Source organism: Ciona intestinalis, chromosome 1 (assembly GCF_000224145.3).
Source record: "Ciona intestinalis chromosome 1, KH, whole genome shotgun sequence".
Taxonomy (NCBI): domain Eukaryota; kingdom Metazoa; phylum Chordata; class Ascidiacea; order Phlebobranchia; family Cionidae; genus Ciona; species Ciona intestinalis.
In genome coordinates, this window is record NC_020166.2 from 5,064,796 (window position 1) to 5,090,922 (window position 26,127).

The following is a 26,127-nucleotide window of genomic DNA, read 5'->3' on the forward strand; positions in this document are numbered from 1 at the left end:
TTTTTTGGGATTTTTTCATTATTTTTATGAATGAATGAATGAATGAATGTAAACTTTATCCTCGCGTGGCCGGAAAATGACAGCCGTTATCACACGGGTTTAACACCTCGTGCCAGGTTACGAGTTTCCATGTATGTTACTTCGTGGGTAATTATTATTTGGGGAGGATTTTTTTTTTATGTATGGCTGATAATTTGGACAACCCATTAGTGACCACTGGGTTGGAACAATTGCCATTAAGTGTCTTGCCCAAGGACACATACTCTCACAATGGTAGCAATGCAAGTCTTGAATCCATAACCTCTGGGTTACAGGCAGGCGCACTAACCACTATGCCTCGGCGCCGGACAAAATCTTAATACAAGGATAATTTTATATGATTTGGTTTTGTTAATCTGTGAAATCCAAACACAACCGCCATATCTTGTTTAATATTAAATCCAGGTTCATCACAAGTGTTTTCAATAGTAAACAATATCCAATATACATATTACATAATCTTTACTTGGAATGAAGCATTACAGTAAAAATATTTATTGCTTCAAATTAAAGTGTTCTGTAAGGGTGAGCAATCTCATCAAAGAAGGTAAACGGCCTAAAAGTTATCTTAGTTTTATATTAAGGCATGTTACACTCATGTTATAACTCTACAGTGAGCATGAGTTATTTATATACACAGATGTTGCACGGAAAGCATGTGATGGTTCGGGTTGGAGGAGGTTGGGACACACTTGAGCATTACATTGTATCACATGACCAAAGTCGACATTTTGGGGGTGACGTCAACTCGAATCCGCGACCTAAATCTGCCAAACCACGCAGAGGAGTTTCCCCAGGACTAAAAATAAATAGTGGCCTTCTCAATCCAGTACCCTCAAAATTTGGACGAAAATAAACATGTTTAACCTAGGTCTCAGTCTCATCACCCAGCTTAATCAAAGAAGCATTGTTATTTTACAATGTATGTTGTCATTTTATTCTGTCACTTCCTTTCTTTTTTATATTTCTTTTCAATGTTTTTGCAGCTATCTTCATATTAGTTTGCACTGTGTTTTATTTTGGGCCAAACTAGTTCATATTTGTCAGCATGGTGCTTTGATTTTAACCTACTTTATAATAATGTTGTAATATATGGGTTTGCAACACAGTATTCTGTACTCTTTTGGATACATCACTATTTCAAAATGGCAAACTAGCATTCAAATTGAGTCAACGGACTCTGATCACCCTATCACTGTTCAAGCGAAAACTGTGTCCGTTCATTAGAGTTGGGCTTTCTTGTTATTTAAAAAATCGGTATGCGTTAATATAAATTATATCACGCAAGGATTTTACTAGTTTTTTTTAATAACAAATGGTGGTCCATATAAAACATTTAAAAAGTGTTCCGCCTTGCATTTTGCCAACACTTTACGTAATATTGCAATGATAGTAATGTCCATTAATGTCCATTGCCAGCTCCTGTCGAAGTTCGAATTCGTAGAGAATTGTAAAAAAATGGTAAACGAGAGAGCGTAAAGAAAAACCAAACAAAGTCATGTGATCACTTGCTGCTGGCGGGGAAGGCAATCAAGTTCGAAACTCGTGTTGGGATTTCTTGCAAGATGAATTGGATTGTTCTGAGTTTTCTGCTTATATTCTCTACAACAATTGCCCTTGAAGGTAATGTGGCTTAACTATTCTGATACTGCAAAAAACTTTCCTGGCGGTACCCATGCCAAAACGTACGGTATTGCTATTAAAGCAATTTTGTGTAAAATATTAATTTCACAGCTGCAAACTCACTCGAGACAATAACTTCAATATTTAAGTTACCTCCATGTAAATAATATAGATGTAAAAAATGACAAGGAAGATTGTGGATGTAATGATTCGAATCGTGATAAACGAGGTGTTGAGGATGCAGAGGTTGCGGAAGAGCCAGATCTTCCTCTTCAAAAAGTATCCAGTGATGTAACCGAGACAAAGATTGAAAATAAATTTAACTTTGATAAAGAGATTGACAATCCAAATGTTAAAAGGTTCAACCAAATGAAACTTATCCCAAAAGGAGAGTTTACCATGGGAAGCAATGCTAAATTAACTAAAGATGGAGAAGACCCTGAAAGAAGGTATTATATAAATAAATAACAATTTTCTTTCTGTTCGTTTATGGTAACAAAGCTGGTAAAGATATGATAAAAAGAATTATTTATATAACACTAAAACAACAGTTGCTAAGTTGTTATAGAATGCTATGTGTAAAAAAATGAATTGCCGAACAGTTACAAGTAATATCACATAAACAACATTGTTGTTCTAAATCTGACTGCATACAGACCAAATCCTTTTATTTAGGAGATTTGGTTTTGATCCACATATATATTTATATAACATTATAACTACACTATTATAAAATCTGGAAAGCATTAAGACAGTATCAACCATAATTTTTAAATTTCAGAGTTTTCCTGGATGACTTTTACATGGATGTCCATGAGACTAGCAACATTGAATTTGCACACTTTGTTAAAGCAACAAATTATGTGACAGAAGCGGAAAAGTTTAAAAATTCATTTGTACTTGAAATGTTGATTAGCAAAGAAACATTGAGTAAAATAACTCAACAAGTTGCATCATCACCATGGTGGTTGCCAGTGGATGGGGCAGATTGGTTGCATCCTGAAGGCCCAGATTCAAACATTAGTAAAAGGTAGGCTATAAACTTATTTGGTAAAATAGTAAATTTGGTGTATTTTGTGATTGTGATCATGTAAAAATATTGTGTCTTGGCTACAATAGCCACACAGTTTCTGGAGTTCACCCCCTTAAATTTGGTATATTTTTGACATAGTGGACCTAAGTAATTTTGTTAGATAATAATATACCCTCAGGTTAAATCATCCAGTGATACATGTATCGTGGAATGATGCGAAAAGTTATTGTAAGTGGGCGGGAAAGCGTTTACCAACTGAAGCTGAATGGGAAAAGGCAGCGAGGGGAGGTCTTGAAAACCGGTTGTTCCCGTGGGGAAACAAACTTAATCCAAACGGCAAATATATGTAAATAGAATTTTGTGTACAGAGTATTTTTTGCATCAGAACTTTCCTATTGCGGTTTAAATTTCACAGATCCTGTGCCACAGTGGTTGGATTATTTTAGGAGAACACTAGATTTTAAGCTTAATGCTGCCACTGTCATGAGTGTCTGTTGTTTTTGAATAACCTGTGTTCACTGGTTGTTGTATAAACTGTTACACACAAAGCAATAGACCCAAAGAAAACAACTACCCACAAAGTTACATAATAGTAGTATTAACTTGTAACTTTTGTAAGGTGTACAAAATAGGACAAGTTCTATACGAGAAGATTAATAATAAAAATGAACATCATTCTTTTTATACAGGATAAATATCTGGCAGGGAGAGTTTCCTAAAGGTAACACAGCTGAGGACGGATATGCTGCTACAGCTCCAGTTGATTCTTTTCCACCAAATAAATTTGGTTTATTTAACACTGTTGGAAATGTGTGGGAATGGGTGGAAGATTGGTATTCAACTTACCATGAATTAGAAAGGGCTCATAACCCAGTATGTATCGACATAACGTTAACTTGGTTTTGTATCTTATTATAAATTCAAATGTATCTTAGAAAGGACCTAAATCTGGGAAAGTGAAAGTTAAGAAGGGAGGTTCATATATGTGTCATAAGGTAAATCATATAAATTATGTTTGTATTTATGTGTGACTATTTGTGTCATAAAATCATATGTTAAAGCCAATATTTGCTTTTTTATAGTGAAAGTTGTTTATATATATGTATGTTAGATACTGCATTGTGTTGCAGGAGTTTTGCTACAGATATCGTTGTAGTGCGCGTGGTGAAAACACCCCTGATAGCTCATCATCCAACCTTGGGTTCAGATGTGCTGCCGATACCTTGCCGGATTACCTTGTTATGAAGAATCAACATTCTGAATTATGATAAACACAACAATCTTTTACATTGCCCTACTTTAGATTTATCATGAAAATTTAACAGTGAAAATAGTTTTATTCTCAAAATAATTTTGTTTTGTTTTTTAAAAAAGATTTATATGTGTGGGATAGGGATAGTACAGTTGTAACTTATGCTAATTTCAAATACTTTTGTTTACTGTTTTCTGTTTAACATAAGTTACTACTTGTTACCAATAGTACGATCTATATTATATATTTTTGATTTAAAATTTAATTTAAATGTTTAGTTAATTTATTGCCACAAGTGGTATACTATGGTCACGACATATCAATAGTTTTTAAACTTGTATCTGCCATTGAAATGTGCAATTTCTTTCAGATTATTGCAGTTGTGTTTTTATGCACAATATGTTCTGATAATTACTTGATTAGAAACTTAAACTTAAATGCTCTTCAAAATATTGTTACAAATTTATGAAACAAGCTATAATTATTAAATATGTTCCATGACTTATTTAGATGGTTAGATTCATACAGTTAAATGCTATGATAAGTCTAAATCTGTGGTAATGATCAAGAATTTTCGAATTCTAAAAGTTTTCTGTGGAAAATGTGGAAGTTTGTTGCTGCTTTATCGAAAGGGAGGGTCGGGTCATTTACGAAAGTGTTACAACCACAAAATAAAGAAAGACTTCACTTCGAACCCAGGAGTTTGTCCAACTTGCAACTCGGTGTTCGGTCGACCAATGATTATCAAACAACTTCCAGCAATCAAGGTGATTGGGGGAAAAGTTTTCTGGAAGGGTTGAAGTTGAAAAAAAATGTTCAACAAGTAGAAGATGGTGTTGTTGGTAAGTTGAGAAGAATATTTTATTCTATTAAATGACAAAATGTGGTATTATCCAACAATAATCAAGAAATGTGTATTACAAATCTGTGGTGTGGGCATACATCGGTTGAAGTAATCGTTCTTAAACAAAGAATTCTCGATCACTTACATGTGTATTAGATAGGACACTCTTCTGTATCAATAGGACAATGTCTGGTGTTTTCTCCCCCTCATTCTAGATAAATAAGCAGTCACATCTTACATGTCTACTCACAGATCTCCAGATGGAGCTACGAAAAGTAAAATACGCAATTGAAAACAAAAATCAACAAGTTCTCTCCATACAATCTGAACAAGAAATGCTTCATAAAAAGATGACAGATATTGTACAGGAGATCAAAGATAACTCATCACCTCATTCAAATACAAAACATGTTCCACAGCTGCACAATACCGATGTGGATTGGTCTTCAAAAAGTGGGTGGATTTTCATGTTTCATTACAGCAAAAAATGAACATATTCTAACATTTAGTCAGTGTTGTCACCATTGGAAATTACTGAAAAGTTACAGAGGGAAAATGTATTTTATTTTTACATCTTCTGGTACATCTACTTTAATATTTTGCTAAACTTAATATAATGTATAACTTATTCACCTTTTATGCCAAATGACACAGATAATGAAAGGTGTGATTATTAAGAGCCATATAGCCTAATTTAATAGCTTCAAATCAATTTGTAAAATACGTTATGATTTCCTATTACAGTTATATTTTTGTAATGTATATTGTATATTATATTGAATATTTACTGTTCAATAGTTTGCAACATATTATCCATTCATTAACTGCAGATTTTCCATGGAGTGCAGAGCTCGATAAAACTCTACAGGATGTGTTTCAAATTAAACATTTCCACCCTGTGCAGTTGCAAGCAATCAACTCCACTATGAGTAAATGTGATGTGTTGCTCATAATGTCAACTGGTGGTGGGAAAAGTTTATGCTTTCAATTACCAGCAATTATTTCCAAAGGTAAATATGGCTAAATTATGGATAATATCCATTATCTGACCAGCACCCTGGCACAGTGGTTAGCATGCCAACTTGTAACCCAGAGATGTTCAAACCTTATCGCTACTACCATTGTGGGGGTATTCGTATGTATCCTCGGGTCAGATACTTAACAGCAATTGCTCGCATTTAGACAACCCCTAACCCTTAAGTGTCCCAGTGGTCCTCTAGGGGTTGTCTAACTTGTCAGCAGTATACTTAAAAAAAAAATCCAAAAATATTCACCCTCAGAGTTACACATGGTACAACTTACAAGTGGGCATGAGGCGTATAAAACAGAACACCCATTTATAAAGACTGTTGTTGTCCCCCACGCAAGAATTCAGGTTACATTCATTCATACCCAGTACCACACTCACTGATTGGTTTGATATTGTGATAATTTAAAAAAACATATTAGATTGTTTTGAAACTTTCATTAATACAGAATAGTGGTGATGAGAGTTAGACACATTATTCTGCTAGTATTTATTTAATTAGTTGTGTTGTTTCCTTATTAATGATATAGAAAATAGAATGTTGGTTCAAACATTACTTTCCACAGGAATAACACTGGTAGTTACACCATTGGTATCTTTAATGGAGGATCAAGTTTTAAACTTGAAGCAATATGGAATAAAAGCTCACATGCTAAAGGCTGATTCCTCCATGGTGAGTACAAGTGTGAAGTGTGGTTCACATGTACGCCCATGAAACCAAAAGCTTTAAAGCTAAAGCTTAAATGATATGTTTCATAATCTGTACTGATTCAGTAATCCCTTTTTTCTGTAACTTTATAATCTGCTGTTCTTATATTTAAAATAAAATTGTTATCTTTGTTTCATCCAGGACGATGTAATGGAAGTTTACGATTCAATGAAATCTCCAAATCCTCAAGTGAAACTTGTTTACGTGACACCAGAGAAAATATCAAAAAGCAAACAATTCATGTCCCATGTAAGTAATGTATTACGATCTTTTCTGTTGTAACAATTGAATTTCTTTTTTTCCTGATAATAAATCTGGTACAATATATTTGGTGGACCCTATGTAGCATCGAATGAGAGAATTTACTCTTGTTATGCGGAAAATATATTTCATGGCATCAAAATAATTGCTGTTGTGTCATAATACTTCATAAAAAGTTCTTTTTAATCTAAATTGAACATAGGGACTATTGACATTTTTTCCAAAGTGTATTTTAGTATTTTTTATTTTTAACTGTTACAACCATGAACTAATTACAGCCATACCTTAAGCATCCAATGATTAATTTCAAGAAACTTTTAAACATTTTTTCAGTTGGATAAATGTTACAAGTCTGGTAACTTGTCACGTATCGCGATAGATGAAGTACATTGTGTGAGTCAGTGGGGAAACGACTTTAGACCAGGTTTGTACATGTGCTATATATATATAGTTCTATGGTGTAAGTGGGGAAACTGTTAGCACCTTCATCCAATATTTCCTGTTTGTGTTTTTAACAATTATCCTCTATCCTTACCTGAGTTATGTAGTTATGTAAATATTCTTTGTTTACTACCAAATGGTCCGAGAAAAGCGAAAGAAAACATGTTCCATTTTACCCCATGGTCCACACTACATAAATTATTATTAACCGTTTGCCACAACCTTGTGTTACAGATTACAAAATGTTAGGAATTTTAAAGCGACTTTATCCTTCCACACCTATTATTGGTCTCACAGCAACTTCCACCAACAAGGTTTGTGTTATTAACCAACTTTATATTTGACATTTATTTATTATACGTTGCCTTCTGTATCATTGAGTATATGTGTTGACACCGTTATTGGTGTGTAAATACTTGGGTAAAACACTTAATAGAAAAGGTTCGTTGTTCTAACCAGAAGTTGCTAATGAGTTCATATTTATGCAATTTAAAAAAAAACAATCACCTATAATTTTGCGATAACTGGTAAGAGAGCATGAGGGGCATGTAATTGGACCCCTATGTTATAACTTCTAATGTTTCCATGCCATGGTGGAAAAATAAGGTGTCATTTATTCATTCCTGTCTTGATGTTTTTTTACAGTTCAGTTACTGATATGTCACTACATTTTACTTCTAAAAAATAAACCATCAATATATTCAGGTTACATTTGATACAAAGCAACTTCTTAATATTCCTGATTGCCTGGTGTTTCGAACCCCACTTGTTCGAAAGAATTTATTTTACGAAGTTCGACCCAAGCCAACTACTCATCAGAAAGTTGTCCAAGATATTGTCACAACTATTCAAGAAAACTTTAAGGGGGAATCTGGTACATTAATACCTTCATCATCTATCTTATATTTTGGGAGAAACATTTTTTAACTTTGGCCAGATGTGCGATATAAGAAATGAATGATTGTTACACAATACATTTGATATAAATAAGAACTCTATTTTTTGATGTGTTATTATAACAAAGCAGATCAACTGATAAAAATAAATAATGGAAGACAATAGTTGTGTAACTTGTAAACTTTTTCTTTTCTATTTATATCATAGTAACTTACCATCTATTGTAAAGGCATCATCTACTGTATATCATGTCGGAATTGCACAGATGTTTGCAACAGTTTGATCAAAAGTGGAATCAGAGCTGCAGTATATCACGCTCGATGTTCGGCAAAAAAGAAGTCCGAAGTTCACCAACAATGGCTCAACAATGAAATTCAGGTTAAATTACAATTCTAGTTCTACAATACAATACAATATTCTTGACACACCATTTAAATTTCTGTTCTTCTACTTACAGGTGATTTGTGCAACTGTAGCTTTCGGAATGGGAATCAACAAACCACAAGTTCGCTTCGTAATTCACCATTCAATCAGTAAAAGTGTGGAAAACTACTTCCAGGTAAAAAATGGGGGTTTCTTTTCGTTAGTAAAGAAATCTAGTAAACAATGTTTTAAACCCCAAAAAGCATCTTGGTTGTAAAATGTTTATTAAAAAATTCTCATTGGTCTTTGAAGCATTTTACATAAATGAATGTATGATGAAAATATTATTTTGATAAAAGCGTAGGTTTGTATTTTTTAAGAATATTTTATGGATAAATGCTTTTACAATTTGGGAATTTTAGAAGGATGCTGATGCAGCCACTGTAAATTTTCAGAGTAGGCTTGCATATCCTGTACAATATAAACAGCATTGTATGTTGTTTTAATTTTAAACAAGAATTTGTACAGGAAGCTGGCAGGGCAGGAAGGGATGGAAAACCATCTTTGTGTCTTCTTTACTTCGGCTTCTGGGATGTTTTTCGACAAACATCGATGGTTTTCAGAGAACGAACAGGAACGGAGAATTTATCAAAAGTCGTCAAGTTTTGTCATAATTTAAAAACGTAAATTTTGTTTTAAAAATTTAATTATTAGAAACACAAAACAACCGCTAATAGTAAATATTGAATGTAAAAATAAACAGTGGCAACCTTGATCTAGCAGAAATAACTTAAAGGGGCATACAAACGATAAATCAAAATTTTTTTTATTAAAAGAAATGCTCATATAGGATCTGGACTGTGGGGGTCACTCAAACTTCACTTACTTCAACTGTTTCTAGTCACTAAACTACTGAAGAAAATTTAAAAATAATCTTCTTTAGTATAATGAATGCTTCTTCTTTGTAAAGATATATACTATTTTTTGTTTACTCTAGGAAGTTTTTTCACAAGCAGTTTAGTTTTGAAACTTTAGTTTGGATCATATTTGAGCTTTCCTATGATCCAATCCATGTACAAATTTTCATCTTTCCATGGTGGGAAAAAATATGCCCCTCAAACACAATCACCGGTCTAAAGGGACCAACCTGTGTGCACTAAACTTTTTAAGTTTGCACAAGATTTATTCAAATGAGATTTGACATGTTGTGTTTATGCTGCACCGTGGCAAAGTGGTTAGCGCGCCTGCTTCTAACCCAGAGGTTATGGGATCAAGGCTTGTCGCTGCTATTATTGTGGGCGTATGTGTCCTTGAGCAAGACACTAAACGGCAATTGCTTCAACCTAGTGGTCACTAATGGGTTGTCTAAATCAACAGCCACACATAAAAAAATTCACAAGAAAATTAATCACCCACAAAGTAACCTACTTGGTAACTCGTAAGCTGGCACGAGGTGTATGAACACCTTTGTTACAACGATTGTTGTTTTCCGAGATAAATAAGTTACATTCATTCATGTTAAAACTTGTATTGTGGCTATGTTACATTAACATTAAATGTTCAATATAATGCGATTAAGTATTTTATATTTTGTTCCTTTGCAGCTGTAGAGTTGAATTACTCGCAAATCATTTCGGGGAGGTAAACGAACAATGTCAATCACCTGGTATGTGTGATGTCTGTTCAAACTTACAAAGTAAGCATTGATTTAAACTTAATATAAACTTATTTCGGGCATCATGAGACTTCTTTAAACTTCAAGACACACCGCTTAATAATGTAAAACCCCGCCGATCTACAGCAGATTGCAGGTTAGCTTTAACCCAGAGAATTATAAGACAATAATAACCATAGAGAAAAACAATGGCACGAGGTGTATGAAACAGAGCAATGTTATTATAACGACTCTCTTAATGAAAAATATTGCCCTTTTACAGCTTACAGAGTGCACAACATCACATTCAAAAACCCAACTATACAACGTATTCAAAACTTATTTGTCATATTGTACTGTGTACAGCATATGTATAGCTTAAAAGTATCATATATGATTATTGTAATAATGATGACACAACATCCAGAAACCACGAAGAAAGATGTAACAGAACCATGCAAAGTGTTGCTGAGGTTGATTAAATCTAATTCAATGGATGGTAATCGGCTGACAGGCATTCAACTTGTTGATGCCGCCATACGTGATAGCAAGAATAGAAAAACAAAATGGAAAGATCTCAGCAGGCATGAGTGGCAGAGAATTGTATTTGACATGCTGGTTAATGGGTTTCTCAGGTGGGTGGGTTAATGGTTTAACTTACTATGTACAGATGTAGCATTGAAATGTTTTTTTTGTGTAAAATAAAAATATGGGTGTCAGATACACGACTGTCGCTCTCGTGTCTGAAGTAGACTGGGTGTGAAACTACCAATCTACCATTGTTGACTTGTGTATCCTTTGGCAAGACACTTGACGATAGTTGTTTCAGCACAGTGGTCACAAATGGTTGACAGATTAACGAAAAAGTGTCATACCTTGGTAACTTAGATGGACACAAGGCCACTATGCATGGTGTACAATGGGTAGATAGGTTTCATGTCCTATAACACCTAAGTTGTCTTGTTTTCATTCGTTTTTTTAAAAGTAATAATAATACAAAAGTAAATCTTACAGTTTTATATTTATTCACTAGAGAGGATTACCATCTCACATCAAGATCAACCATAGTTTACCTTACATATGGAAGGAACGTTCGCTTTTTATTGAATAATAAAGTCATGTTGGATCTCCATGACAATATTCAACAACCCAAGAATATTTATAAGGATTGTCTCTCGTTAAACCATGGAACGTTAGAAAAAATACCTAAATTGGATAATCTAGGAAAATCTGATAACACCTAAAATGTTTGCTCTCCTAAATAGTGTTACTTGCTTATTAATCATGGTGCAATTGTAGACTTTTACTGTTGGATTTAAACTGCCTTATTTTAAAACTGCTCTGTTTGCCATAATTTTAAAGTACAGTACCATTATTTCTGTTAGCTGCTACATTCTGTCGTCTTATTACTTTTTATTTTTTTCATATTTTTTATACGTATTTATGTGCTTGTTTTATTTTCATTTATAGAACTGAAAAAAAAATCATTCATTTAAAACTTCTTTTGAAAATTATTCTAGTCAAAACAGTCCGTTCTTTTTAAAGCCGGAGTGGCACAATTAGTAACCAGACGATGGGTTTGACGTCTGGTATTGCGATTGTAGGTATTCGGCAAAATATTCAGCGTTCATTGATCAAAATCAATGGTCACTAATGGTTTGTCCCTCCGTAAGCAATCCGCGACTAAGTATCTTGTAAGCGAGCACGATAAACCTGAAAACGCACCGTATAACTTATGAAGCTACCTCACTCCGTTAGGATAATTAAGTAAAATATTTTAATCACTTAAATATACTAAAATGTTATTGATGATAATGTATAGTAGGTTGGGGGAAGATGGGACACCTTTTCATTCTGTTTTCTCGCCCAATTTGGTAGTAAACAACGAATTTAGTAATGATTAACATGCGGTCTACACAACGATGATGATAATAATGCCGCCGGCCGGATACACGGGACATTATGAATTATGGGTATTCTGTCTACACCCACCCTACTGTATAACAGTTTGAGATCAACCCCAAGAGTCTTGCTATATGAATAAAATGTCTCTCTTCGGGTGATGCGGCAACCTCAGACACTGAGCAAATGTGTTCCTACATATATCGAGTTTCCGCTTACAAGTTACACTTTAAAAACTGATAAAGTTTTATCGTTTTAAGGGTAAAAACTTGGACAGCTTCGTATTGAAGCAATGATTGTTAAGCTCTGTTACCTAAACGAACCAGTAGCAGAACCTCGTACCTGTAGCCTACATTGGGTAACATATTCACGCTATATCGACTAATCTCCACAGTCGAACTGGATGCTACGACACTTGTTCAGATGACTGGAAACTTTAATAAGGTTGGGGATTTGAACTTGTTTTGGTCAGTTACTATGGTAGTACTAGGAACTTAACTAACCTGCAGTAACTTGAAACTTCACCTAAACCTGTTTATAAAACACAACGTTATGCGCTATATATTGGTATTGTTCATTCCATGACCAAACAGAGTTCAATTGGTGCAAGCGGACAGCTCCATGTAGCGGCAATAGATAGTGTTACTTTGGCTAAGCACTCAGGAGGCGAATCTGACGAACATCAGGAAGAACGAAGAAGTAAATAAATATAGAACAGAACAAGCGTGATAGTAACACAGGGGGGTTGCCTCAAAGAAACAGTGTCGACGAGCAAGGTAAGCAAGAAAAATGGGGTCATCCTGGCGCATTAAGCGCAGGTTTTGGCAGCCAGCGTTGAGATTTCGTTGACGGTGAATTTGGAGGCGATCCGCGATTAGAAAAACAAAGATGCGGTTACGAGATGATTTTAACGATTCGAGATAGGAAAGAAACTTCTAGAAATATCAATAATTTGAGATATAACACTTAAGTTACACATGTTGTTGCACGAATCAGTGGTTGGCGATTATTATGAACAGAAAAGAACAAAGACCGTTTTAAAAACAGCCCATGAACATCTGCATAGAAATGTTTGAGCACTGAGTGGGTAGATGTGGACAATGATATTGATGGTAGCTGCTAAATATGGGATAACAATTCAATTGGCTTACTGATGTACCAATATAACACGATACATCAAGATTTGATTTTTATCGTAGCACAGTGACGTAGACATAATTGACGTCATCACAGTAAAATTTGTATGTTTCATCAAAGGCTTCTTTGCTTTGTATATATTGCTAATGTTCATTAATATACGGAAGGTTTTTGGGCACGTTAAAGTAATGACGCGGGTACAGAATTTTAATAATTTTACAACAGAAGTAAAATTATCAACGTCGTTGCAGATAATTTTAATCGGGAGAGAACAACACAATGTCAGTCACTGAATTTCAATGTAACGCACAAGTAACAGCATAGAAATCTGAAGAAAAACAACTTCGCAGTATTATCTACATTAAGCCTCGGCTGCCTTTAGATTAGCGCAGATGTCAAGCGCTTTCTTATATGCAATGTCAAGATCCATGTTTAACTGGCTCATCATGTCTGCCAGCTGTGAAGAACCAGCGTCATCTACAGAGTGAGGTCTTCGTGGTTGTGGCGAAGCAGCGTGGCGACTTCGGTTGCGAGGACCGCTTCGTCGACCGAGAATACGCTGCAAGTCACGCACTAATTTCTCGCTGTTAGGAGTTAGTGAACCGGTCGGTTGCTCAGATGTGAACGTTTCACTTTCGAGCGGTGGCAGAGTGTCTCGTACTAAAGATAAGCTTACTGGTCGTTGTGGTTGGTACGTTGGCGATGAATTCGTAGCGTAAAACTTGGCATTATGTTTATGTGCGACCTCATTGCCAGCATGCGGGTGGGTTGGAGAGGGGTAACCATTCACTTCCTCCTGTGGAACAATGGTGCCATCGAATGTGCAAAGATCGAAGGAATCGGACGATAAGATGCTGGAGTCACTATAGGTGCTTGTTGGGCGGGTTAAACTTCCTATACTGCTCCCATCATCGCTGCTGATGCTTGTTAGTCGTTCTGTGGCACTGGCAGCTGGAGCCACCGGGATCAAGTAAAAATCTTTACTGGGAGTTGAATTAGTTGGAGTTCGATGCGACGTTTGTGTGGCTGGCGACAACGGGAAGTGAATTGCGTTACTTCTGCTTTGTGGAGTTAACGAACTTTTAATATGAGGAACATGGTGGATGGTTGTGTCAGATGATGATGCGGTGGAAGTGTTAACTAATAAAGATTCGGGTATTGTAGGGACACGTTCAGGTGATGAATAATAACCACTTTCTCTATCGCGTTTACTACGCAATACCCTACGCTTACCAGTCACTACATGTGGCTTCGATTTCAATTTAAGACTATCCTTGGCTTGTAAACCACACACAGCAGCCAGTTGTCCAGCTAACGAGTTGTCGAAATCGTGTTTCTTGGTATGGTTGCCCTGAGATGGAGGTTTACCTGCGACAGTACGCGGAAGGGCAGGTTTTGCTGGAACTCGTTTTAAAATTCCCTTTGGTTGTGAATCAAATGCCGCAGCTACGTTGTGCGTCACTTGTTTCGATGTTTCTAAATGATTTTGATTCAAGTCCACATCTTCTTCTGTTTTCCGCTTGGTGTCCACAGAGGGCGGCACAATGACGTCATCACTGCACACCCACGCATGCGACGCTATATCATCGATCGTTGCTCGTTTTTTCGGGTCAACCGTGAGCATCCATGCGATTAAGGAGTGTGCTTCTGCAAATTAAAATTGTGTTATGCATTCGGTCATAATCTCATGGTAGCAGAGGTCATTACAAAAACAATGAACACGCGATGTCTAACAATAGAACAAGGATCGGTAAGTGCGGGGATGGAAACCATGTTGTTCCAAGGTACAACAATGCTTCGTGAACAAACGATATTCGTCACAATAGTTGGCTGGTTTGTTTAGCAAACCTGATAGACCGCTGCGCAAAGTTGGACGGTGCTATGTAACAAAAGTCTTTACAAAAAAAGTTAAGTCTACAGTTCGTTTTACGAAGCAGGAGCTACCTAAGTATACGTGCACGTGCTTAACTATAATATTAAGCTAAAGGCGCGAGCTCTAATTTGACAATTCCAGGAATCGTGACACGCATTTATTTAAATGCCGAAGCCACTTGTAGCCATCTGATGAAGTGAAGTTCGTGCCAAGTGCGCTATACAACGACCCTCCAGAATTTAGCCGGTGCTCGGAATTTATGCCGACGAGCAGGCAATCAACGAACATCGTGTACATACTAATAAACTCATGTTCTTAACAGACGTGCCATGATGCAACAACAAACAAGCAAATTTGGTAAATCCCAAATACCAAATAAAGCTTGATTACATACATTACCAGCACTGGTCATGATGATGATGACATAATATTTAAATTAAACTTCCAACTCACCAGAAAGTTTGCTTTGTTTCCCGTATTCCCCGCTAGTTATTTGTTTCGTTAATATTTGATAATTTCTTCCATCGAAGGGCATGGTACCGTACACCAGGGTGTATAACAAAACTCCAAGCGACCAACTGTCAACCTAAGAAAGAAATAAATGTTATACAAACACTACAGTAAACATATCACATTTGCATTAGGTCAACATCAATTAAACCAGAATAGAAGCGATACATACGATTGCAACAGCAATAAAAGATTGATGTTGTTACGGGAAAAGTGCGGTGAAAGTTAAGTTCAATGCACCAGACTTCGGGCAACGTAGTGAGTACACATGACGTTGAATTGTTACCAGATATTTAGAGTGTTGTTGTTGAAGGGCGACGGAATGTCAAGGGCGTGATGTGGCTCGTTATAACTTTATTATGTTTGTCCAACCAGTAACAACAGGGGATCCACGTTTATTGTAATTATGTAAGTGGTTCAGGTCGGAGCATACTGGATGATGTCACCTTTGTGTACCCAGTTAACACGGTTGAGATATTTATAGATGACAAATGTAAAGAAGCCACATAATACAAAGGCGTAATAGCCAAATCCAATGTTAAACAACACGGGCGACCGTACTTGATGAATCAACAACAAAAAGTCGATTTGTTAAGGTCGAGCATAAACGTGTAGACTTACACCGGATTTTCAATAATTTAAGCAAACACTTTCGTTTACGCATGGCCGCTTATGGAATGTTAGTTGTGCTGAGTAGAAAATATAGGCGCATGAAACCTTTAATCGTGCCCAAGACAGCGGGTTTTCCGGTGATAAATGCGAACCTCTTTCACCGAGCTGATGCAATCCGCTCATAAATGTTTCACAATGTTTTGTAGAGGCCGCTCTCGTTTTATTTATTATTACCGGGACACGGAACTATAAACCAGACCAGCTTAGAGAGAAGTTCGAGAACCTTCGATCAGTCGACACTGGTTTGACAGCTTTACTTGCGGTGCTTGCTAAGCGTGACTTTGGTACGCGAATGTAATTTTCAAAGCGGTATTTTAAACTTTTAAGTCATAAATTTTGATGCTAGTTGAACTGAGCGACGTTGCGAGACAAATTTCAATAATCTAATAACCGACCAAGTATTTCAATTAATGAATGATTACTCTGATCAACCTGACAGCTAGTCTGACGCTGGGAATTAATAAAGGCGGGCGTTCTGGTTTAAGTTAATATTTACACTCGGTTTCCATGCTTATCTGGTGATCGTAGAAATATAACTCAAAGAAATTGGCAAGGTATGCTGTGGTTGGGTCGCTTGAACTTCTGAACCTTATCCTTATCCACTAAGTACCCAGAAAAGTCGGTCCATGGTGGGAAAGGCTTATTTTAACCGAGTCTGTTGACTCACAGACTTGGAATTTGAACCCATGTGGTTTTCAGGGGCACGTTTACTGTTGTTTTTCAATTAACTACGTTCATTACTTTATATTTGCTTTCAAGTAACATCTTACCTTAACACACTAAAATACAATCGTGCTACTGTTGTTACCAGGTATAAAGTTATGCTTGAATATTAGAATAATTTTGTGCGAGAACACAAAAGTTGTGTACCTCAGGTCCAACGTAGGGAACACCATTAACTATTTCTGGTGACGCATATAATGGACTTCCGCAAAACGTCTGCAGAAGTTCGTCCGACTTGAATTTATTTGCTAAACCGAAATCCGCAATCTGTGAGAAAAAAAAACACATTAAAAATGAAGACAAACGAGTTTCGGCTCCGGTAAGTCTGAGTAATTGGCCACATCTAATTTTACAAACTTGAGCCAGTTTAAGATATTTATTAGCGTGTACCTAATGTTATTGTTTATGTGTAATTACGAGTGTAAAAAATAATTATTTGGGCAGTTCATGTTTAGGCGTTAAACCCCTTGGTATAAATAATGGCTTTAAACAGGTTTTTAAAATAACCGCACTCAAGATCCAAACACAAGTTGATACACGCCCTGACGCCCACACAATACTAATATGTAAATTTATTATTTTATTACAAACTTTTCACCTTAATAGTGTGGTCTTGGTCGAGCAGGATGTTTTCAAGCTTTAAGTCTCTATGTACAATGCCCATCTACACAAAGTAAAATATGTTAATGAGTAACTCGACCCAGAAGTCTGATATAAATTTAAAATATTGTCATCATGGGTTATGTAATGTTAACCCCCAGTGAATTTCGTTAGTTTCCTGAACTGTTTCTGCCAGGAATATAATGTAAACCCACTGTTTTGGGTAAATGAGTTTTAATTTTTTGGTTTGAAAACTATACAATTAAAAAACAATATGAACGTAAACCAAATGCATCTCTTTTTGTAAACATGATTCGCGTATTTATAAAGTCAGTAAAACCATATTTATCAGAACAGCTGTATTAGTTGATGTGTACAAACAAACAAAGCATCACTAAACATTAGGGAAAGCATTGGAGCATGACTCGAACGAATTACAAAAACAGGAAGTTTGTGATCATTACGTCATCATGCATATGACGCAACATAAAGAAACCTGTTCTCGCTCACTGTTCCAAACTTCCGCTGAACTACATTATGACTAGTCACAATGTTAATGAACACAATTGGTTATTACCAGTTAAAGCTGGAAAACTACGAGGCGATGAAACGGTGATTGTAAACAATTTCACATAAACTTAAACCCATGTACATGACGTGCTCGAATGTGGGACGTTTCATAGAAAATGTGATTGATGAAACGTGCTTTGATGCTGTCATTTAAAGTTAGTCGGGCAAGAATTAATCGATTGCAATGACGTCGGGACGTTTAATTAAGCCGGTGTATTATCTGGAGGTATGCTGCATAATCGATGTTAGTTAAGTTGATAAACTCAAGTTCGTATTCATCGTTTACAGATTTATAAAACAAAAACAGAGCCATCATATGACGCATATGTAGTGATGATATTGTGTTTTTATACGTAGTATATGACGTAATAACATCATGTATGTTACATAACCTTGATTAAATATGTAAATTTAGTTCAATGCGTCAAGCTACATGATTCGGTTCGAATATCTAACATGTATACCAGACCACCCGAAGTGGTGTATTATTACGATCGGCGTGCGTTGATAGATACTAACACATGTGCCCAAACCATTCTTTACCTACCGCAGCGTCCGTCGCAAGTTACTTTAGGGAGCGTAAATTGCGTGTTTGAGGTTTTAAGGATCTCACCTTGTGGCAATAACGAACGGCAGAGATGATTTGGCGAAAAAACGATCTTGCTTCTTTGTCACAAATTCCACTTTTGTTCGCAAGGTAATCGTACAACTCGCCACCAGCGGCGTATTCCATCACTATTACTATCTTATCCTGGTTCTCAAACACTGGAAACAACATTCAAGGTTTTAATTGCAAAGTCTGGTAGAGAGAACTTGATAACCTTGTATTGTTAGAGCGACACTTGCTTTGTTAACGTAATATAATACACCGTGATATAAAACGAACCAACAACAGGTGTGTCATTTAAACATTGATCATAAGGTACATGTGGAATATTTGGAATCGCATCATTACCACTATTTTGACGATTTCTTACATGTTGGGTTCAATATACAGACTGTATAAACAGCAAGTGAAGCATGAAATGTTGACTGTAATTTTAAAGAGAGGCTCAACTCTGGTTAAAGAAATAGCCGTAAAACAGCACCTCAAAATGTGGTTGTCTGCGATCAGTGGTGCGCGACCACATCGGTGTCAAATAAGGACGTTGGGCGGAAAGTGAATAACAATGAATATCGTCTCATATTGTAGTTCGAATATACCCACGAACTTAAAACTACCAAGGACATAATAATTTGTTGTGGCATAACGTCTTTATTATGCCTTATGGTGATTCTTGTCTCTAAACAATTATTTACATACAACATAAAAATTTCTGCTTACCTTCGTATATTTGAATAATATGGTCGTGTTGTATTGATGACATTATTTCCATTTCACGTCGTATATGTTTCATATCTACACGGTCTTTTACTTTGTCTTTTTTTATAGTTTTCACTGCAACCTAGAATTAAATTAAAACACACATGCATTAACATTGTTGATAATACTTAAACATTACAAGCAATTTTAGATCACATTATGCAGACGCGTGAGGGAAAACGTGTTACTGCTTTGTTAATAAATATAGAGAACTTTCTCAGAAGAACAAAATGAAGTTGAATGTTGGAGAGAGATCAGATTGACCAATTAAGATCAATGCTAATTTTATAGCATGGCTTTAAATCGATTGTATTTTGATTAATTCATTAAAGTAATATCTTGCTGCAATTCACTGCAGTGAAGAATATTACGCAAAGTCAATGTAGCGATCGTGTGCCAGGCAGTGTCAGTGTATGACAAACGCCTATCCGCACCAATACACAATACTGGGGTAATGCAAATCGACACCAACTATTTGATGTTGTTTTATTGTTTCCAAACAAGAACAGTCACCATCGGAATTTACCGAGTTAAATCTTATGCACCATTTTAATGGAAAACCTTTGCTATGTTGGTAATAAGTAATAACATTTAGTTTAACAAAAAAAACCATAAAATGTCATTTGAATGTGAACAGTATGAATAATCAGTCTGACTTTTACCAAACAATTTCAAATGAAAAAAAATACAATGTAATATGAACATTTTGTCTATGGGTGGGGTAAAGCTATGTAATCGTTATTATATAACAAGCCAATCGATACGACAAATATTTCAAAGATGCGAAATAGCAAATGATAACAATATTCAATGAGATTTATCTATTGTTACATAACAGTGGGTCGTTACGTGGGAGATTGGTATTTCCAATAATGCGCATTGTGATGTCACGATCAAACAAAAGCCGTTTGTACATGTTCTATTAAACGGTCATAATCGAAAGCTAATTACGCATCGTAAATAGGTCGAAACATCGTTAACAGACAAACGGTGTTAGCGAGTAAGCTGGTTTCTTAACCTTCATATTATAGAGCATCACCATCTTTGGAGAACAATACATAACAACATGTTCATTGAACAGACAATATAATACGAACCAGGTGTTTCAACAATAACGTTGATGTCTTAATGATAATGAGGGCCGTCGACTACGGGCATACTCTGTTCATATACTTTTCCCAAAACATTTTATTCAACTGGTATTTCCATTTCTGACGTGTCAATGAATCGAATGATCATTATACCAAGAAATGAAGCGCGATTTTCTCTGATAGTGACGTCACAATTGTTTCGCACGGTGTCACTTTTGTTTGTATTATGTTGATGCTTATACATGTATGTGGGTGGAATACTGCATTAAAGCAGAGGCTGTTTTACCATGGAAAATTTCCAACTAAACCTAAAAGCAATATATGTAGCTTCTGGTGGTATGACTCATTTCTATTGACACGGTATTTGAACGTCGGTTTACAACAAGTGGGTGGAAAACATGCGATCCTGATGCTGGTGGTAGCTTGGTATGGTTCGTTACACAGAGTCCACACACAAGATCATAATAATTCAATGAGTGGTATTGTGGTAATAAGAAATCCGGGTGATGTTTATAAAAGCTGTAAAAGCCTAATGTTGCTTCTTTGTTAAGCACAGGATGTGACTAAAGCTGTTTTGTGTGGCTGACCAGGTCACATAACAATTTCAAGGGCAATGTTTCAGACAATACATGCAACAGTTTGTCATTTATAACACACAGCTCGTTGACAGCTGCCGTACTTCTATTCAATAAAACAAAGCACCAACTGTAGCCAATGGCGGCACCGCTTGTAACTTATATTACCCCGTAACAATTGTTCAATGCCAGTGTCGAACAAGCTACAAATAAAATTTATTGCTCTGCCGACAAGGGAATAAAACTGTTATTTTGAAAGTTTTCACGTGCCTTGCAGTTCGAATGGTAGTTAACATAATGGTAGTTAACATAATAAGAAATCTTAACGGTTTGGTATTGAGGTTGTGTAGGGGCAATGAAGTCGTATTTTTTACAACGCAAAACATTTCTTTAATAAAAAACATCGCAAAAAGTATGAAGGAACATTAACTATGTCATTTCTACAATATGGAAGGTGGAAGCATCAAAGGCATTGTAGTTAACAATGGCTTGGTGGTCGACGCGACAGGCGCCAAGTTGGCGTCGGCAGCCTCGTGCTGGGTCGACTAACAACTTGATGTACTTCGCGTGGCGATTTTTACAAGCTGCTCATTATACGTTTTACGAGGTCGCATGAGAGATTACACCAAATGCGATATCCGTTGTAACGGAAGAAAGTGTTGACAAAGACAGTGTAATCAAATGTTCATTGTATTGTTGTGTACCCGCAAACAGGATACGGTAATTATCATCGGCTTGCCATCACATCTGCGTAACAGGTTGCACACGCATTACATTATTACTACACTCCACCCATAAAACTGTGACTCGACTAAAATAATATTATTATCTGCATTGTTATTTGTGCAGCTGCTACTATATACAGCAGTTAGTGTGTACTATATGTTACACTGTACCACCGTACCACCAAATATATAGAAATTAAATTGATGATTTGGGGGGGTAGGCTATATACTAGGACGACTTTTATTTATAATCACAGTAAAATTTTACACCACAATATGCATTAGGAATGCCAGGAAACTTAACCTTCACATGGAATTAAATTGCAAAAAAGCAGGAAAATAAAATTAAATTTGAAAAAATCAACCGCGTTCAACAGAACGATCACATAAAAACGCTTGGGTTTTACTTTTAGCCCAAACGCTTGTAAACATAACATGTAATAGTTAATGCTCATCGAGTTCCTGAGAGAAAATGGGACGTACTTGTAATGTATGTAAGGAGAATAGACTCACAAACAGGTCGCTTACGTACGAACTCGCGTCACCTATCCTCTTGTGACGTCAAATCTAAGCAAACGAACTAAAGAGATAACGGATTCACTACGTCGTATTCTATAATTATGTAAATGCCTGATGACAGAAATGTCTTAATCTATGTTATGTAAGTGTTAACACATAATATGAACGATCAGGCATTTGTAAGCCATTGTAAATCCTGTCATATTGTCCGTGCATTTAATTCAAGGACCAAAAGAAAAATTCGATTCTTCATACTTACCACCAGTAACAACTGTTCAAGGTTCAAGTGGTTGATGGTAAAACTCATTGTGTGCTAAATTAAGGTAAATTTACGGTCAACAAACTTAAGCCACTTTTAATGACGAAGAAGCCAAATTCGACACCAGATAAAAGGAACTTGGTGTATTATTTACATTTCAAACAAAGCAGGAACAACCAGAATATTTCGCCACATGGTACAAATCGTATTAGGCTGATGACAATAAACACGTTTCTATTCATTTCACCAGTATGTGTTTACTGATTCTATGTAATTAATAGCAAGTATGACGACATTAAAAACGTCACGCGCACAACGTACGTCGTATACACAAAGGTTTTTGAACGAAATCTGCTGTGGACGAAACGTGATAAGCACTATCGCCGGTGAATCAACAATATTTGCGATTTTAGTTTAGGCAGTGTTTTTACCGCGGTAAGTGTATAAGCCAACTTTTATGTTATTTAAGTGACTACGACTCAATAGACCGCCAGAAGTTTGTGTTTGACGTCACAAAACGATCAGTTGATTCAAATTTAGAGTTTGACTCATCGTTACGCGTAGTGCGTTTCATTGTGGTTAGCGGTTGCCATAGTGAACCCTAAATAACCTGGGAAGGTAAAGTCGCTTTCAACGCATTGAAATTCAATTAACACACGCGCCACTTTTTGCGGTCACTTCTAAATACGGAAAATCGTCAAGCGGCTTCTCAACAACCATCCTCGCTTTGTTTGCTTTTCGTGGAAAAGTTCCCTTCAGTGAGTGACGACTTTAAATGAATGCAACACTTAATACCTGGTTGTATCTTACAAGCTCACGCATGTATTGAATACTATTTAAATAAACAATAATTTGCCTAAAAATGTAAAACGTCTTTCGTTGCTGATTGTAATTGTAACAATGAATAAACCACTCGAAAAAGAAAATAAGTGCATCGTAATTGATTTGGTTTGTCCTAAATAAAAGTAAACCGAAACTAATTTTACCGTTGCATATCCAATGTACATTTAGTTTTCATAATAGAGGCATGTAACAAGCTAATCCGAAACTTATGGGCGACGGCTGTTTGCCATTTGGGAGAAAGCAGCATTCATATTAAGCCTCGCAACATGCCGGCGCTATTAGATTCGTCTTCAGATAGAAAAAAAACGCGGTTTGCCAGGATCACGTTTAAAGTGTAAACAACAACGGAGGGGAATTTTTCGCCGAACCATAAAAGGCATGTAACGGAACAACAAAATAGGATTGGTTATATACAAGTGCCAGGTGAAATACACATGACTATATAAGGAGTTATATGACATTTCCTGGGATTCCATTGGTAGGTTTGAATCAACGTGTTCGGTTAAACTCGCGCAAATAAACGGTCTTGGAATTATGTTAATATTTGCGGACGTACATCTGACAGCTGATGTCAAGAAATTCCTTGAAAGATAAAATAATTGGCTTGTTGGCAGACAGCCAGTTACCATCTGTCAAGTAACATGAGCAACAACGAACAGACAAAAGAAAAAGAGAGATTACAATAACTAATCAACATGGATTTCGTTAATTCCTGACCGCAAAATGACAGACAATACACTGCGTGATGTTTTCAATGTTGAACACGGCGATACTTTAAAGCAACTTATGTCATCGTAGTTTTACTAATTACATCAATTACGGAATTATAGAGTACAGTTACGAACCTCTAATTCTTAAAATTATAACAATAACAACCAAAAAATATCGGGTTTAACACGAGACTAAACGCGTGCGTTTTAATTTGTTGGATGTGCACGCATGAAGGGGCGGTGCAGTAATATGAATAATTAACTGCAGGGTCACATTTCTTTCTGGGATATAAAGATAGCTTTAGTGCTGCAGCTGTTTGCGCGACCGGCCAACTATTTTGAAAGTTACATTCTCCTCAGCAGAATTGAGTGGGACTTCGTCAGCATAATTTCAGTCGTAAATAAACCATGAATCTACACACAGCATATCTGTACATCTTTTGGGTTATCCTCAGTTAAATTTTAAGCATAGAACATTACTACAACAGATTACTTCAATTGAAGGATACATAATCTGGCAAGCGGTAACTCATGCAGTTACAGATACACATCCTGCTGAATCCAAATCTAATTTGCAAAACAGCTTAACAGACACAACAAACTATTCGGTTGTTGTGGATCTTTCTTTAATTGTGTTCTTTATACAGGAATATCTAGTCTTTGTAGTGTGATATTTTTAACAATAAAACTTAAAAAGAATTGTTAATATTTTACTTTCAAGCAAACAACTTGGTGGTCCGTCGATTGTTTAATGCAAAGAGCGAGCTCAACGTTACTTTTAACACAAAGTATATAGAATATAAGTATTTACTACACTTTCACACACCCTCAAACCTACTTCAGATACAAAACCAATTTTAACCACATTTGGTTATAATTATATATGCTTTCCAGAAACACATGAAAATATATGTATATATACTTCCATATTTAGAAAATTTTGATTCAGTTATAAAACCTTCCGATCTTTTTTCCAAATCTATTGATCTGAAAAAGCCCAAGAGGATATACTTGGTTCAATTGTAATTAAACACGACCACATGGTGGTACAGAAGAAGCTATTGAAGGTATAAAGTTTAAAGAAACATTATTTTGAAAGTATAAAGAACACTGTTTTAAAAACAAAATATATATATGATATTAAAATGCGATACTATGTGCTTACCAAATTTCCTGTATCTCTGTGTCGCGCAAGCTTGACTTTACCATATGTGCCTTTTCCCAGATTATGGTGGAATTCATATCGACTTTTCACGTTGTGACGATGTGTGTGACGAACCGGCGATATGTAAACATTTTGGGTCGCAACAGGATTCACATTAGTATTATTACATTGATCTGAACTTATCATGTTATTGTATTGTGTACAACTATAAAGAAAAGTCATTAGCTTTAAACAAGGTATCTAAAATGAAGTTCATATTTTATGCTGCATGGGCTGAAATGTACACTAACTACAAAACCTTTAGATAGTAAAAGCTAATGTGTCCGCTCTAAACCAAATTTAATTAACCACACTAGAATGATTGATTGGAGTTGTCGGTCTCTAATACCAGCATTAAATATAAAAAACTTTGCTGTGGCCATTAAGCCAACACAACTGTAACAAAATACAGATAGTTATCTTTTGTTCAATGCATCAGAATCATGTTTATGTTTTACTTAAACCATTGTGCTCATTAAAAAAAGGTAAATATATGTCTATATATACATAAAATGTTTTATGTGTAAATAACATTCAGCATTATTTGAAAAGAAATCTTTCCACGCATTTATTAGTTAGCATCAATATAATGGTTTGTGTTGTGTATACACATTTAGAAATAAGTAAAGAGGCATGACTTGCAGAATTGCCTAATTGATAAGCATAAAAATAGCTAATATTTCTAAGAGGTAACAAACTGCAGTTAAA

The 26,127-nt window shown here is 35.8% G+C and overlaps 4 protein-coding genes and 1 long non-coding RNA gene across 9 annotated transcripts in view; 3 read left to right on the top strand and 2 right to left on the bottom strand.

The window, feature by feature from the left end:
• LOC104266845 (growth arrest-specific protein 2-like) overlaps positions 1 to 1,431 on the top strand; it is a 4,314-nt gene extending 2,883 nt beyond the window's left edge. Inside the window, exon 7 of the mRNA XM_026836518.1 lies at positions 680 to 1,431. Within this exon, the coding sequence (XP_026692319.1) occupies positions 680 to 895 (216 nt within the window). The 3' untranslated portion in view covers positions 896 to 1,431. The remainder of the gene's footprint in view (positions 1 to 679) is intronic.
• A 66-nt stretch (positions 1,432 to 1,497) lies between these two features.
• Positions 1,498 to 4,458, top strand: LOC100187124 (formylglycine-generating enzyme). Of its 2 annotated transcripts, XM_002131591.4 has the most exons (7): positions 1,498 to 1,662; positions 1,835 to 2,111; positions 2,444 to 2,692; positions 2,874 to 3,041; positions 3,385 to 3,568; positions 3,631 to 3,690; positions 3,826 to 4,458. In XM_002131591.4, the coding sequence occupies exons 1-7, from the start codon at positions 1,605 to 1,607 to the stop codon at positions 3,961 to 3,963; spliced, it is 1,134 nt and encodes a 377-aa protein (XP_002131627.1). In that variant the 5' UTR covers positions 1,498 to 1,604; the 3' UTR covers positions 3,964 to 4,458. The 2 variants fall into 2 exon arrangements, with proteins under 2 accessions (XP_002131627.1, XP_026690736.1); XM_026834935.1 differs by lacking the exon at positions 2,874 to 3,041 and having other exon boundaries at positions 3,826 to 4,396.
• LOC100187076 (ATP-dependent DNA helicase Q1-like) lies at positions 4,451 to 11,703 on the top strand. 4 transcript variants are annotated; one of them, XR_003395877.1, is made up of 15 exons: positions 4,451 to 4,789; positions 5,044 to 5,244; positions 5,622 to 5,801; positions 6,385 to 6,491; positions 6,669 to 6,776; positions 7,122 to 7,212; positions 7,464 to 7,543; positions 7,935 to 8,103; positions 8,356 to 8,504; positions 8,584 to 8,685; positions 9,018 to 9,172; positions 10,094 to 10,155; positions 10,571 to 10,778; positions 10,864 to 11,066; positions 11,177 to 11,256. XR_003395877.1 is itself a non-coding variant. In XM_026834396.1 (14 exons), exons 1-14 carry the CDS (start codon positions 4,549 to 4,551, stop codon positions 11,385 to 11,387), a joined length of 2,064 nt encoding a protein of 687 aa, XP_026690197.1. In that variant the 5' UTR covers positions 4,452 to 4,548; the 3' UTR covers positions 11,388 to 11,703. The 4 variants fall into 4 exon arrangements, 2 of the variants coding, with proteins under 2 accessions (XP_026690197.1, XP_026690193.1); XR_003395873.1 differs by having other exon boundaries at positions 4,452 to 4,789; positions 10,094 to 10,185; XM_026834396.1 differs by lacking the exon at positions 10,864 to 11,066 and having other exon boundaries at positions 4,452 to 4,789; positions 11,177 to 11,703.
• An 895-nt stretch (positions 11,704 to 12,598) lies between these two features.
• Positions 12,599 to 25,612, bottom strand: LOC100176904 (NUAK family SNF1-like kinase 1). Its single transcript, XM_002125127.5, has 7 exons — positions 25,381 to 25,612; positions 19,455 to 19,575; positions 18,744 to 18,895; positions 17,559 to 17,624; positions 17,108 to 17,227; positions 15,509 to 15,641; positions 12,599 to 14,829 (listed from the first exon to the last, which is right to left on the bottom strand). Exons 1-7 carry the CDS (start codon positions 25,600 to 25,602, stop codon positions 13,544 to 13,546), a joined length of 2,100 nt encoding a protein of 699 aa, XP_002125163.2. The 5' UTR covers positions 25,603 to 25,612; the 3' UTR covers positions 12,599 to 13,543.
• On the bottom strand, positions 22,909 to 23,586 carry LOC113474506. Its single transcript, XR_003396167.1, has 2 exons — positions 23,496 to 23,586; positions 22,909 to 23,457 (listed from the first exon to the last, which is right to left on the bottom strand). It is a non-coding gene; the product is annotated as an uncharacterized LOC113474506 (long non-coding RNA).
• Positions 25,613 to 26,127: the final 515 nt, after the last annotated feature.

Coding starts and splice junctions, on each gene's coding strand:
- LOC100187124 (XM_002131591.4), top strand. CDS start 1,605: ATGAATTGGATTGTTCTGAGTTTTCTGCTTATATTCTCTACAACAATT. Junction 3,042..3,384: donor AATCCAAACGGCAAATATAT/GTAAATAGAATT, acceptor CTTTTTATACAG/GATAAATATCTGGCAGGGAG. Junction 3,691..3,825: donor GTTCATATATGTGTCATAAG/GTAAATCATATA, acceptor ATTGTGTTGCAG/GAGTTTTGCTACAGATATCG.
- LOC100187076 (XM_026834392.1), top strand. CDS start 4,549: ATGTGGAAGTTTGTTGCTGCTTTATCGAAAGGGAGGGTCGGGTCATTT. Junction 5,245..5,621: donor TGTGGATTGGTCTTCAAAAA/GTGGGTGGATTT, acceptor CATTAACTGCAG/ATTTTCCATGGAGTGCAGAG. Junction 8,104..8,355: donor AAACTTTAAGGGGGAATCTG/GTACATTAATAC, acceptor TCTATTGTAAAG/GCATCATCTACTGTATATCA.
- LOC100176904 (XM_002125127.5), bottom strand. CDS start 25,602: ATGACTTTTCTTTATAGTTGTACACAATACAATAACATGATAAGTTCA. Junction 19,576..25,380: donor ACAGAGATACAGGAAATTTG/GTAAGCACATAG, acceptor ATTTAATTCTAG/GTTGCAGTGAAAACTATAAA. Junction 14,830..15,508: donor GAAACAAAGCAAACTTTCTG/GTGAGTTGGAAG, acceptor TTTAATTTGCAG/AAGCACACTCCTTAATCGCA.